This window comes from Neovison vison, chromosome 3, assembly GCF_020171115.1.
Source record: "Neovison vison isolate M4711 chromosome 3, ASM_NN_V1, whole genome shotgun sequence".
Taxonomy (NCBI): Eukaryota; Metazoa; Chordata; class Mammalia; order Carnivora; family Mustelidae; genus Neogale; species Neogale vison.
The window spans coordinates 234,187,308-234,201,661 of record NC_058093.1 but is presented as its reverse complement, the minus strand read 5'-3'; the positions used below and the strand labels follow the sequence as shown (position 1 = coordinate 234,201,661).

Here is a 14,354-nt window from a genome sequence, read left to right as displayed (position 1 = left end):
CTGAGGTTTTTTCCTCCATAGAGAACCAAAGAAACCTCTAGAAAACTTAGGCCACCCTTCACTGTCTTCCCATTGCACTTAAAATCCAACTTCCAAACTATGGTCTGCAAAGCCCACCTGCCTCTTAAACTTCATGTCCATGTGCTCTGCTCCTCATCCACGGGGCCGCAGCCATGCTGGCCACCTTCTTGCACATCAAACAGGCCAAGCTTGTTTTCACCTCCTGGCTTTTGTTTGTGCTCTTCTCCCTCTGGGACACTCTGCTTCCAACTCTTTGCCTTGAATCTCCCCCTTTTATCATCTGGTAGCCTAAACGTTACTTCCTCCTAGAGGTCTTCTCTGATCACCCTTTCTGATGTTGCCCATTTGGCCACCCTGTCACTTTCTACTGCTGACTTTTCTTCATAGTATTTATACCCATCTGAAACTGCCTTCATTACCAGTCTCCTTGTTTATGTCTGTTTTCTCTATTTGAATGAGAGCAGGAATCTGTAGTCTTGTTCACTGCTGTGTCCCCAGCACCTAGCACAGAGTTGGGCACGCAGAAGGTACTTAATAAGTGAATAACTGAATCTGTAGGTTTCAGAGTGATATGAATAGTCTCTAGAAAAGATTGCAATCTAGTCTGTTATGGTAAACAAAGTTGTAATCACGAAGAAATTACACTGATGGTGTTTTGTTGTACATTTAAAGTTATCCTCTCTGTGTTTGATTATTATTCTTTCAATAATGTTGTCCATTTAAAATTATATATTGCAGGAGGTCAGGGGACTCCGTGAAGAATGTCTTCAAGAAGAAAGTAAATACCATTACACAAATTGTATGATTAAGGTAAAACAAAGAAGATGGACCAGAAACTTTCTGAGATCTTTCTGTATCAAGGACTTAACCAAAAACTTGGTCTTTCCACTTAGAACCTAGAAATACAGCTTCGTCGAGCTACCGATGAGATGAAGGCCTATGTCTCTTCTGATCAGCAAGAAAAAAGAAAGGCAATTAGGCAAGTAATTTTGTTGTTTCTCTATTGAGTTACTTCATGTTTTCCCCTATAGAAGATTTTTTTACAAATTTTTTATTTAAATTCTGGAATAGTTAATATACAGTGTTCGTTTAGTTTCAGGTATACAATCCAGTGATTCAGCAATTCTATACATTACTCAGTGCTCGTCATGATAGGTGTACTCTTAATCCCCATTACCTAGTTCACCCATCCCGCCACGTGCTTCCCCTATGGTAACCGTCCGTGTGTTCTTTATAGTTAAGAGTCTGTTTCTTGGTTTCTCTCTCTCTCTCTCTTTTTTTCCCTTTGTTCATTTGTTTCTTAAATTCCACCTATGAGTGAAATCAAATGATATTTGTCTTTCTCTGACTGGCTTATTTCACTTAGTGTTATACTCTCCACCTCCATCTATGTTGTTACCAATGGCAAGATTTCGTTGTTTTATGGCTGTCACCTTTAGAAGTTTTATAAACAAGATGCAGTTGCTAAGCTACTAAGATCGCAAGTACTTAAATAAGCAGATACTAAGATATTGCTTAGGATTAAATCTTGTTAAACATCTTCCAGATAGTCCGGCCCTACTAACTAAGTAGAAATACACATAATTTTCTTGCTGGCTTGCTTATTTTTTTTTAATCATGGCATAAAAACCTCATATAACATAAAATTTGCCATTTTTACCAGTTTTAAGTGTATAATTCAGTTGCATTGATTACCTTCACAATGTTGTGCAGCAATCACTAGTATATATATAATACCAACCCTTTTTTTCTCACTCCGATCAGAAACTCCTATAATCATTAAACAGTAACTCCCCATTCTCCCCTCCCCAGGAATACATATAATTTCATGGTTCCTTTTATATAAGCACTAAGATTGGTCTATTTTTAAAGTCCCACATGGCCTGGACTCTAGTCATCTGCCTGCTCATTGTGTCATGTGTGAGTGTGTTTCAGCTAGAAGCTGTGTGTTTGCAGTGTGCCAGCCTTCAAAACAAGGAAGGGTGTGTAAATACCACCAGTCCTTATATGGTGATTTTTTTGGTAATCCAAGCTTACAGCATATGGTAATAAATCAAATGCTGCCTGAAAAAAAATGCATTTATGTTTGAATTGCTAGCTGTGACAAAATGCAGTAATTGAATAAGATAAACTTTCTTTGCCCCTTACCACAATTCAGATGTCTCACTTTTACCATCCAGCAAGAGCTCAAAATAAAGATTCACATTTATTCTAGATTGTACTTGAGATTTTTAGTGGCATTTACATTAATATTACAAAAAAGGAAATCTAATAAATGGAATGTTGCAGATTCTAATTTTTTAAATATATAATACACTGGAATGCAAGCCAGACTGAACATGTCCTATAAATAGAATAATTTTTCTTCTAATACTCTGACATATTAAGCATATTAAATGTACTTATTGACATTCTTTCATTGAATATAACCTTTGCTCAAATAAATCTGTATGGTCAGTGGTAATATTTTACAAATGTGAGAAATTACATTTATCCTTTAAAAAAAAGTTGTAGAAATTAATTTCCATTTTTTCCGAAGTTACAGTATAAGTAGTAAATAAGGTAATATTGCCCCTGAACTATTGGTTTTCTGGCCAGATACATCATTTTAAAAATCATCATAAACCTTTACCATTCCTTTGTTTTCCTATAGAAAAAATGTTTTTCCCTGGCTAGAGTGGTACCTAGGAATATTATGAATAAAATGGAGTTAATTGTACTCTAAATTCATTGATATGTATTTAAAATATTATTATTATTATTATAGACACAATATTTTTATTATTATTCCATTTTCTACTTTTATGATACTTTCGAGTAAGACTAATGGTCTAAGGAATTAGCATGACTTTGAAAGATTGCAAATTTTTATTTAAAGAGGCAGGATGTTTTATTTTGAAGTACTAAAAAGGGATTCATAAAATGTCTTTCTAGCCTGTTTTTTCCAGTTCTGAGTTTTGTGACCTTGGGCAAATCATTTCTTCACCTATAAAATAAGGAAAACAATTTATACCACCGAAGATCAAGTTAAATATAATGCATGTAACAGTGTTTTGGAAATTATATAGTATGAAATCCTGGAGGACAAAGTCTGTCTTGTTTCTTCCTGAAACCTCAGGGCATGCTTGGTACATAACAGGTGCTCCGTAATTATTTCTTGAATGAATTCATCAAATTTAAAATTACACATTAGCGTTATATGATAAAAGAACATGAGCCTTAAGATGTCTTGATTAAATACAGATGGAAATTCTAGGGCGCCTGGGTAGCTCAGTGGGTTAAGCCTCTGCCTTCTGCTCAGGTCATGATCTCGGGGTCCTGAGATCAAGCCCCACATCAGGCTCTCTGCTCAGCAGGGAGCCTGCTTTCCCCCACCCTTTCTGCCTGCCTTTCTGCCTACTTGTGATCTGTCTGTCAAATAAAAATCTTTTTTAAAAACCCAATAGAGGGGCGCCTGGGTGGCTCAGTTGGTTGGACGACTGCCTTCGGCTCAGGTCATGATCCTAGAGTCCCGGGATCGAGTCCCACATCGGGCTCCCAGCTTCATGGGGAGTCCACTTCTCCCTCTGACCTTCTCCTCGCTCATGTTCTCTCTCACTGTCTCTCTCTCTCAAATAAATAAATAAAATCTTTAAAAAAAAATTGAAGTGCTCGCTTCGGCAGCACATATACTAAAAAAAATTGAAAACCCAATAGATATAGATGGAAATTTTAAAACAGTTTGGACATTTCTCAGTTCTAGGGTAATAAATGAATTATTTAAAGCTATCCAAACTTGGGGTGTCTGGGTTGCTCAGTTAGTTAAGCCGCCGACTCTTGATTTTGGATTTTTGATTTTGATCTCAGGATTGTGAGATCAAGCCCCAGTAGCCTGCTTAAGAGTCTCTCTTCCCCACCCCCCACCAATACATACATACATACATCTATCTGAACTTAACAATTCAGTGGTTTTTTTTTTAAAGAATATATCATTTATATTCTCCTAGCTATTTTTCACTAGAGCTAGAAAGTTGAACAGGTTGACTTAGTGTCTCATAAATTTTAAAGTCAAAGTTTCATCAAGATTGTGTTTATTCTCTTCCACCCTCATTTCCATGTCCAAATTCTGCCTTTAATTCAGCTCTGTAAGGACTTTGAGTATTTTTTTTAATATTTATTGATTTATATGAAAGAGAGTGGGGACAGGGAGAGGGGGAGAGGGAGAGAAAGTCTCAAGCAGACTCCACACTGAGCACGGGGCCCCTTGCAGTGCTGGATCCCAGGACCCCGAGGTAATGACTTCAGCCAAAACCAAGAGTCAGGCGCCTAATCAACTGACCCACTCAGGCATCCCAAGGACTAGGAGTACTTTTGATTCCCACATTGCTTCAGTCTAGTCACATTTACCTTTCTTTTTGCATGAATGCAGATCTTCATTTAAGCTGCTGGAATTTCTCTTTGTGGTTTATGAGTTCTTAGATTTCCAGTTATGTGTTATTTAACTTCTTTCTTACTACAATGTAGCTTTATACAGAAACACTGTCTTTTTCTGTCTAGATTTGAGGTCTGAAGTCTCTTTTATCTTCTTTGTCATTGGTTCCTTTGTCCTCATGTTTCGATCTTTGTCCTTAACACTTTATATATCACTTTTTGATTTGTGGAGTATTACAATATAATTATACTTTTGGGGCACCTGGCCTGCTCAGTTGGTAGAGTGCATGAGTCTTGATCTTGGAGTTATGGGTTTCAGCCCTACATTGTGTGTGGAGACTACTTAAAAAAATTTTTAAATCATAAAATGTAATATATGTTTATAATTATACTTTTGTTTAAAAACAGTGCAATGTTCTTTGTTTTTTTAATTTTTATTTGAAAATTACAGGTTTTTTAGTTTATGAAATAAATGCTTATAAATACAATAGTAACCATTATGAAGCATAGTACACAAAAACTGAATGTTGCCCACATTCCATGCCTCAGAAATGCCTGTTGTTAATATTTTCATGTAGGGGTACCTGGGTGTTTCAGTCAGTTGAGCGTCCAACTCTTGATTTTGGCTTAGGTCATGATCTCAGGGTTGTGAGATCGAGCCCCATACAGGGCTTCATGCTCAGCAGAGAGTCTGCTTGTCCCTCTCTGTCTGCTCCTACCCCCACATGCACGCTGTATCTCTCTCAAGTAAATAAAATATTTTTTAAAATAAAAATAAATAAAAATATTTTGGTGTATAATTACTCCATATTCTTTTCCCATGCATTTGCATGTGCGTGTGTTAACAAGTGCATGGGAAAATTATGTGTGTATGCCTACAAAAATCAAGTTAAACTACATATACAGTTTTTCCTCTTAATTATATGTCTAAAATTCTATTTCAGGGTGCCTGGGTGGCTCAGTGGGTTAAAGCCTCTGTCTTCGGCTCGGGCCCTGATCCCAGGGTCCTGGGATCGAGCCCCAAGTCAGGCTTTCTGCTCAGCAGGGAACCTGCTTCCTCCTCTCTCTCTTCTTGCCTCTCTGCCTACTTGTGATCTATCTGTCAAATAAATAAATAAAAATCTTTAAAAAAATTTTTTAATTCTATTTCAGTATTTATAGATCTACTCCCTCCTTTTTATAACTCTGTATTATTCCTTTGAATGGATGTGCCATAATTTATTTAAATATTTCCCCATCTACTGACATCTAACTTTGTTTGCAGATCTTCACTATTAAAAGCAATGGTGAAGTAAATAGTCAGTCTTTACATTTATCTAAAGTTCTGAGAGTTTTTCTTTAGGATGACTGCCTAGAAGTAACATTGAAGGATTATATGTTATTTAATGTTTATTTAAAATGTTTATCCTTTCTGGGGTGCCTGGGTGACTCAGTGGGTTAAACCCTCTGCCTTCAGCTCAGGTCATGATCCCAGGGTCCTGGGATCGAGCCCCACATTGGGCTCTCTGCTCAGTGGGGAGCCTGCTTCCTCCTCTCTCTCTCTGCCTGCTTGTGATCTCTGTCAAATAAATAAATAAAATCTTTAAAAAAAAATGTTTATCCTTTCTCCTTTCTACAAACCTCTTCAAAAATAAAGTGTGACTAGGGTGCCTGGCTGGCATACTCAGAAAAGCATGCAACTCTTAATCTCTGAGTTGTGAGTTTGAGCCCCACATGGGGTGATGAGATTACCTAAATAAATTAAAACTTTAAAAAATAATTTTTAAAAATGTGGCTTAAGGGCTCCTGGGTGGCTCAGTGGGTTAAGCCACTGCCTTCGGCTCAGGTCATGATCTCAGGGTCCTGGGATCGAGTCCCGCATCGGGCTCTCTGCTCAGCAGGGAGCCTGCTTCCTCCTCTCTCTCTGCCTGCCTCTCTGCCTGCTTGTGATCTCTCTCTGTCAAATAAAATAAATAAAATCTAAAAAAAAAAAATGTGGCTTAAGCAAGAATGTGTTACCATTGTTTTAAGTGTAAATTAACCAGAAATAGTACTTAACATTTTAGTTCTCTTAATTTCTTATGCAGTGGTTTGTGGGGTTTTCCCCATAAATTACTGTTTACTAGAAGAACTGACTAAAGATGGGGAAAGAGAGTGTAATGATCTTCATTCTGATTCCAGTACTCTAAACTATCTATATTGTCTAATATATTTAGATTGATAAGTTAATTTATAATTTAGTTGTATGATCAAATCAACTGAGGTAAATTGAAACTAAATCATTATGTTTATCCCCTAGGGAGCAGTATACAAAAAATATTGCTGAACAGGAAAACCTTGGAAAGGTAAGAACGCATTATTTATTTGTTTTTAATTGTGTCTAATTCAGGCTTTCAGTATGTGGTTTTGACCTTGTCATTCTTTTCAAAGGGTTATAGTACAGTTTTCAAAGGGAAAGTAGATCTTAATCTCTTGCAAAGATGAAGACTCTTCTTTAGAAATTTATGTGTGTGTGCATATAAAAGTGAAGGGATGTGGATTTTTGGAGAAAAATCTAGTTTTGTTTAGGGAGGAGTTTATGAGAAGTTTCTGAATAAGAAACAAAACTGCCACATTTAATGAACTACAAGTTTTCAGATAATTCTCAGGTATCTCTTTATTAGATAAGTATAAGTTCATTTATTTAATAAACACAAAACTCATTACTATGAACTGGACACTGTTCCATGACCTTTACAAGCACTGATTCATTTAACACAAATAATCAAAAAACCTTCCTTTTCATTTTTAGCTCCTTCCCTGCCAGTCTTATGAAAGCAGGCATATGCTTATGTGATTAATCTTATTTTCTCAGTTCTCTGAGCCATTCCTAGTAGAAGAGGTGGTAGATAGTAAAGGCCTTGACCATCAGGGCTTCAGTGACCCAATTCACTGATTATTTTAATTGGCTTCATAAAGCAACACATTTGGACAGTCATTTTAAAGACACCAGTTCTGTCATTTTTTTTTTTTTAAAGATCTGTATTTATCAACAACTCAGGGCTAATGTCCTTATTTACATTTTCTTTTTTATTTTTTTTTAATTTTTTTTAAAGATTTTTATTTTTATTTATTTATTTGATAGAGAACACAAGTAGGCAGAGAGACAGGCAGAGAGAGAGGAGGAAGCAGGCTCCCCGCTGAGGAGAGAGCCCGATGCGGGGCTTGATCCCAGGACGCTGGGATCATGACCTGAGCTGAAGGCAGAGGCTTTAACACACTGAGCCACCCAGGCACCCTATATTTTCTTTTTTAAAAAATGTTTTTTGAGGGGCTCCTGAGTGGCTCAGTGGGTTAAAGCCTCTGCCTTCAGCTCAGGTCATGATCCCAGGGTCCTGGGATCGAGCCCCACATCAGGCTCTCTGCTCAGCGGGGAGCCTGTTTCCTCCTCTCTCTCTCTGCCTGCATCTCTGCCTACTTGTGATCTCTGTCCATCAAATAAATAAATAAAATCTTTTTAAAAAAATGTTTTTTGAGAGAGAGTGCAAATGGGGGGAAGGGGCAGAGGGAGAGGGAGAGAGAGAGAGAATTTTAAGCCTGCTCCACATTCAGCATGGAGCCCAATGTGGGGCTGAAGCTCATAACCCTGAGATCACAACTTGAGCTGAAATCAACAGCTGGGTGCCCAACCAACCATGCAGACACTCCTCCTTTTTTTTTTTTTTTTTAAGTTTTATTTTTTTGTGGGGGAGGCACAACGAGAGAGGGAGAAAGAATCTTAAAACAGACTCTATGCTGAGTACAGAGCCTGATGTGGGGCTCAATCACATGACCCTGAGATCACAGCCTGAGCAAAACTAGGAATCAGTTGCTCAACCAACTGCGCCACCCAAGAGCCCCTTTATTTACATTTTCTAATTTGAATTATTATTAAGAACATACATGTATGTATGTATGCTTTTACATACGTGCTCTAATAGCTCCCATAAACCTGTAAGTAATATTCTAAAGTTAAACCTCAGGGAAAAAATGGTATGGAAAACAATGGCATGACTTTTTTTTTCAAAGATTTTATTTACTTTTTTGAGAGAGTGAGTGAGAGAATATGAGCAGGGGGAGATGGAGGGGGAGAAGCAGACTCCCTGCTGAGCAGGTGCCCAACAATGGCATCATTATTAAGTACGCTTTCATAAAGTGTTTTGAAAAAGACTCTTAAAAACTAAATAATATATAAAGACATTTAGTATAGAAAATTTCAAGCTTATATAAGTAAATAATGTAATGAATTCATGTGTAAACATCACCCAACTTCAGTAATTACACTCATGACCAGTCAGTTAAGTATCTGCCTTCAGGTCAGGTCATGATCCCAGGGTACTGGGATCAAGTCCCACATTGGGCTCCCTGCTCAGCAGAGAGCCTACTCCTCCCCCCTCCCGCCACCCTTCCCCTTCCCTGTGCTCTCTGTCCCTTACTCTCTCTCAAGTAAGTAAGTCAATAAATAAATAAATAAGTAAAATCTTAAAAAAAATGAAAGGAAACCTTAAAGCTGATTTCCTCCATTCTAGTAGAGAAATTGTGTGTTCTGTGCACCCTCTTCCCTTAATGGGATGACATGCCATACTCAAAAGGAGAAAAAGAAATAAGTTCATGCTTGAAAACACACATTTGAATCAAGTTGTAAGCATTCATAGAGATTTTTGGGTTTTAGGATTTAGTATGATTGTCAGTAATTTGCTTTCCTCTAAACATTTCATATGTTAGGTAATGTATTTTTTCATATGAAAACATTTCTCTATTTTATTTTGAAAAGTACGTGGATAGATGCTTTGTGTAGAGAAATATTTATCAAATCTGAATCCTTTTAAAGACTCAAATGTAGTTGCTAAGGCTAAATAAAGATTATTCTTTCACCTTCCAGGGTGGTGTTTTATTGCAGGGTCTTTGCAAAAAGGTAGCAGCACTCTAACAAATATATTTCAGCAAAAGGAAACATTGATCAGCTCATCTCCCAATCGTCAGTCTGTATCATTTAAGAGACAAAGTTCCTCTCATTCCTAGAGTAGATCTAATTTTTTTTCTTTCCAAATGCTCTTTCATTTTTTTTTTTCATTTTTTAAAATTAAAAGCAATTGGGGTGCCTGGGTGGCTCAGTGGGTTAAGCCTCTACCTTCGGCTCAGGTCATGGATCTTGGGGTCCTGGGATCGAGCCCCACATCGGGCTCTCTGCTCAGTAGGGAACCTGGTTCCTCCTCTCTCTCTGCCTGCCTCTCTGCCTACATGTAATCTCTGTCTGTCAAATAAATAAACAAAATCTTTTTTAAAAAAATAAATAATTAAAAGCAATTAACATATAGTGTATTATTGGTTTCAGAGGTGGAGGTCAGTGACTCATCAGTCTTATATAACACTCAGTGCTCGTTATATCACATGCCCTCCTTAATGTTTAACACCCAGTTACCCCATCCCCCTCCCCCTCCCCTCCAGCAACCCTCAGTTTGTTTCCCATGATTATGAGTCTCTTGGCCGGGGCGGGGCAGGGGAGGGGAGTCTCTTATGGTTTGTCTCCCTCTCTGGTTTCATATTTTGTTTTTTCCTCTCTTCCCCTATGATCCACTGTTTTTTTTAATTCCACATACCAGTGAGATAGAGTAGATCTAAATTTTTAAGGAAAACACCAAACCTAGCCTTTAAAAGTGATGATGGTCTAAGTCTTCCAAACCAGCTAGACTGGACATCCATAGACCTCCTCAGGCCAACCTGCTTTCTGGAATTAAACCAACCTATAGTGCTGCAGTTCACACTACCATACACTAGAATTTGCTTTACTAAGTACTGTGGAATACTGTGCTGAAAGTTGTAACTCCCCTCACCCCCACTATATCACCTCCCCTTTAAAGAACCCTGAAATCTGTGACAAGTATTCTTCTACATTGTAACTATCAACAAAACAAATCGGTATCAAGTCACAGTAACATTAAAAATAAATTCTATACTAAGGCAGTTGTATTCAAAAAGTTAAAGCTTTCAAACACACACGGTTATGAAGCACATTAAATTCAATATTGCTGACACAGACAGTGCCCACATGCAGTCTTCAGTTTCTTTAAATAACTTATAGGTTGTTAGGATTTTTGACAAGGAAATTATTCCAGTAATATAAGAAAATTTATAGTTAAATAGTACCTTAATCTTAAAATCATTCTAAGAACTCTTAAAATTCTGGATCTGTCTTACTACTTTTGTTTTAGTTCATGAAGATAAAAATGTTTGTTTTAAGATAATTTATTTTTAAGGTTTTTTGTTTTTTTTTTTAAGATTTTACTTATCTGGGGCTCCTGGGTGGCTCAGTGGGTTAAAGCCTCTGCCTTCGGCTCAGGTCATGATCCCAGGGTCCTGGGAGCCTGCTTCCTCCTCTCTCTGCCTGCCTCTCTGCCTCCTTGTGAGTTCTGTCAAATAAACAAATAAATCTTTAAAAAAAAAAAAAAAAAGATTTTACTTATCTGACAGAGACACAGCAAGAGAGGGAGCACAAGCAGTGAAAAACGAGAGAGGAAGAGGGAGAAGCAGGCTTCCCACTGAGCAGGGAGCCCAATGCTCCCAGAATCCTGGGATCATGACCTGAGCTGAAGGCAGATGCTTAACCAACTGAGCCACCCAGGCGTCCCTGTTTTTAAGTTTTTGTTTAAATTCCAGTTAGTTAACATACGGAGTAATATTAGTTTCAGGTGGACAGTAGTGATTCAGCACTTCCATACAACACCCCGTGCTCTTCACAAGTGCCCTCCTCACTCCCTGTCAACTATTCAGCCCATCCTCCCACCCCCCTCCCTTCTGGTAACCACCAGTTTGTTCATTACAGTTCAGAGTTTGTTTCTTGGTTTGCCTTTCTTACTCTTTTTTTTTTGTAACACAGAGTTAAATAGATGTATTTGCATTCCAGGTATTGTGTCAAAACTTTGCTACTTACATTTAAATTCTATTTTCTTTTTGTTTAATATTTTATTTGTTTTTGAGAGAAAGAAAGCCTGGGCACAAGCACAAGCAAGGGGAAGGGGTGGAAGCAGAATCCCTGATAAGCAGGGAGCCCCTACATGGAGGCTCAATCAGTAGGACCCTGGGATCATGACCTGGGCTGAAGGCAAGCACTTAACTGACTGAGCCACCCAGTCACCCCTAAATTCTATTTTTTTTTTAAGATTTTATTTATTTATTTGACAGAGATCACAAGTAGGCAGAGAGGCAGGCAGAGACAGGGAGTGGGGGGATGGGGAGCGCGGGGGGGGGGGGGGGGGAGCAGGCTCCCCACTGAGCAGAGAGCCCAATGCTGGAGTCGATCCCAGGACCCTGAGATCATGACCTGAGCCAAAGGCAGAGGCTTAACCAACTGAGCCACCCAGGCACCCGTATTTTCTTAATTCTGCTTTGTTTCCTGTTGCTGTTTATTGTTAACTTTGCTTTCATTAGCCATGGCTGAGGAGGGCAGTTTTGAATCCGGTCCTAAGCTTAGTTTAGCCTATTATTTGGGCAAGTACCAAGGACGAGACTTCTCATCTGTGTCCTTAGATCAACTATTAGATGAACCGTATTCAATAGAGGAAAGGATGGGGACATTTCTGTGTGACCTGCTTCCGTGTCTTTGCTTATTTTTCTGTCCTTGGTGATTTCTCACACTCAATGTTACTGTGTACATTTCTGTCACACTGTGTTTCCTGATGTGTGTACTCTCATCATCTTTGTTTTCCCCTGACTACCTGCCTGCCTTCCTTTCCCTCTTTCTTCCTTCCTCTCATTGTCTCTGACTCTCTGCTATGCCTCTTTTCAGTCACCCTTTCTGAATTTGCCCTAATACAGGACCAAAGTATATTTTTATAATTCAATAAAACATTTTCTTATTCCTGTTTATAATTTTAGAGTCTGTGAGTAGAACAGTTTTGACAGATGGAATCACGTAGGTTATTAGTAACAAAAGTAATTCTGGGGGCACCTGGCTGACTTGGTTGGTAGAGCATGAGACTCTGGATCTCAGGATTGTGAGTTCAAGCCTTACGCTGGGCATGGAGCCTACTTAAAAATAAATAAAAATAAAAACAACTCTGATAAGGATATGGCTTATTTAATAGTGTACTTTTTTAAAAAATCACAAAACCGTCTTCCTGAAGAATATATGCATATAATTTTATTTATTTGGGTGCACATAGTACACACACAGATTCAGAAAAGAATATGCTATTTAATAATAATAACAATATATAACATATGGTAGTTTATCAAGTATTTCCAGATCTGTTATGTCGTGTGAAAAAATAACCTATGGGGCCCCTGGGTGGCTCAGTCAGTTAAGCAACTGCCTTCAGCTCAGGTTATGATCCCTGGGTCCTGGGATGGAGCCCTGAGTCAGGCGCCCCACTCAGCAGGGAGTCTGCTTTTCCCTCTGTCTTACCCCCCTGCTCATGCTTTCTCTCACTCTCTTGCTCATGTTCTCTCTCTCAAATAAATAAATAAAATCTTTTAAAATAATTACAATAATCTTATAAGGCAGATAATTTTATATAATTATCCCCTTTAATTACCCTTCATTGACAATTGAGAGAAGTGAGGTCCAGAGAAATTCTTACAGCTCATGACAAAGCCACGTTTGAAACAAAAGTCTTCTGACTGCAAAATCTGCATTCTTTTTCCCATACCATGATACTGTTCCATTTTCCTGATTCCCTTTATTTTCCCTTCCCTTTCTTTTATATTTTTCTATTCTTTTTAACTTCAAGCTTCCTGCATCTTTCATCAATTTAACTTTTATCATCTTAGCTTTCATACATCTCAGAAGAACTGGTTTAGTTCACTGTTACTCATCAGATGTACAAAAAGCAGACCATGTTCTTCTGATGATAGCAATAGAAGTAAATTCCTGCAACTGAGATCTAATCATTCTTGATTTTTTTTTTTATGGTAGAAACTCCGAGAAAAACAAAAAGCTGTACGAGAAAGTCATGGTCCGAATATGAAACAAGCAAAAATGTGGCGTGATTTTGAACAGTTGATGGAATGTAAGAAACAGTGCTTTCTGAAACAACAAAGCCAAACCCCCATGGGTCAGGTAATTCAGGAGGGCGGGGAAGACCGGCTGGTACTCTGAATCTGTGTGCCATCATGTGGGGTTTTAGTTGATACTACTAGATATAAGCATAGTCCCGTAATTTATTTCTTTCTGGAAAGTGATTTGTACAACATTTTGTTTTCAGGTTAACCATTCCTATTAAGTTTCCTTGGAAGGTAATGTTAAGGTAGATTTAGGTTTTAAAGTTTTTTAATATGAAAAATGGCTTTTATTGTTTTGCTTAGTTTAGAGATTAGTGGTGTCTTAGGAGTTTTATGAGACAGGAGACTAAATTTACTCTCTGTAAATGTAAACGTATGTCCATTAAGCATGTAATTTTTTAAAAATGTAATAACCCGATGGCTTAATGTTCTTAATCTTTTTTTTAACTTTAGAGGAATCTTTTAGGAACTAATATCTCTTGTTTTGAAGAAACATTTATCTGAAGTTCAGCAATTCCTACAGTTTCAATTCAGTTTCTCTTCTGTAAAATTCAAGAAAATTTGCTATTTTGAATAACATATTTGTTCTGTCTGAATTAAAGGCAAATAAAACTTGATGTATGTATATATCATGACTATTTTTTAATTATATAGCTGTGTCAAATTATTTTTTTAACTATTCATGTATATTAAATTTAAGGATTATCACTTATTTTCACCCAAAACCTAATATAGTATTTAGGTATTGAGGACTTTTATTTTAAATATAAAAAGTAGTCATAGAATATAGAAATTATCATGTGGTAAAAAGCTACAGTAGAATTCCAAGTGAAATTCAAGCATCCAAAGTGCTTCTGATTTCTGCTTCATTTGGACCAGGTACTTGAAGATTTCTTTTATTCTTCCTTAAAGAAAGATACTAAATT

At 37.5% G+C, this 14,354-nt stretch overlaps 1 protein-coding gene across 3 annotated transcripts in view; it reads left to right on the top strand.

The window, feature by feature from the left end:
* The window catches only part of IFT81 (intraflagellar transport 81), a 145,187-nt gene extending 131,132 nt beyond the window's left edge, over positions 1 to 14,055 (top strand). For all 3 annotated transcript variants that reach the window (XM_044244299.1, XM_044244300.1, XM_044244301.1), the window contains exons 16-19: positions 760 to 831; positions 915 to 1,000; positions 6,710 to 6,755; positions 13,343 to 14,055. In XM_044244299.1, coding sequence (XP_044100234.1) covers positions 760 to 831; positions 915 to 1,000; positions 6,710 to 6,755; positions 13,343 to 13,525 — 387 coding nt within the window. In that variant the 3' untranslated portion in view covers positions 13,526 to 14,055. The remainder of the gene's footprint in view (positions 1 to 759; positions 832 to 914; positions 1,001 to 6,709; positions 6,756 to 13,342) is intronic.
* Positions 14,056 to 14,354: the final 299 nt, after the last annotated feature.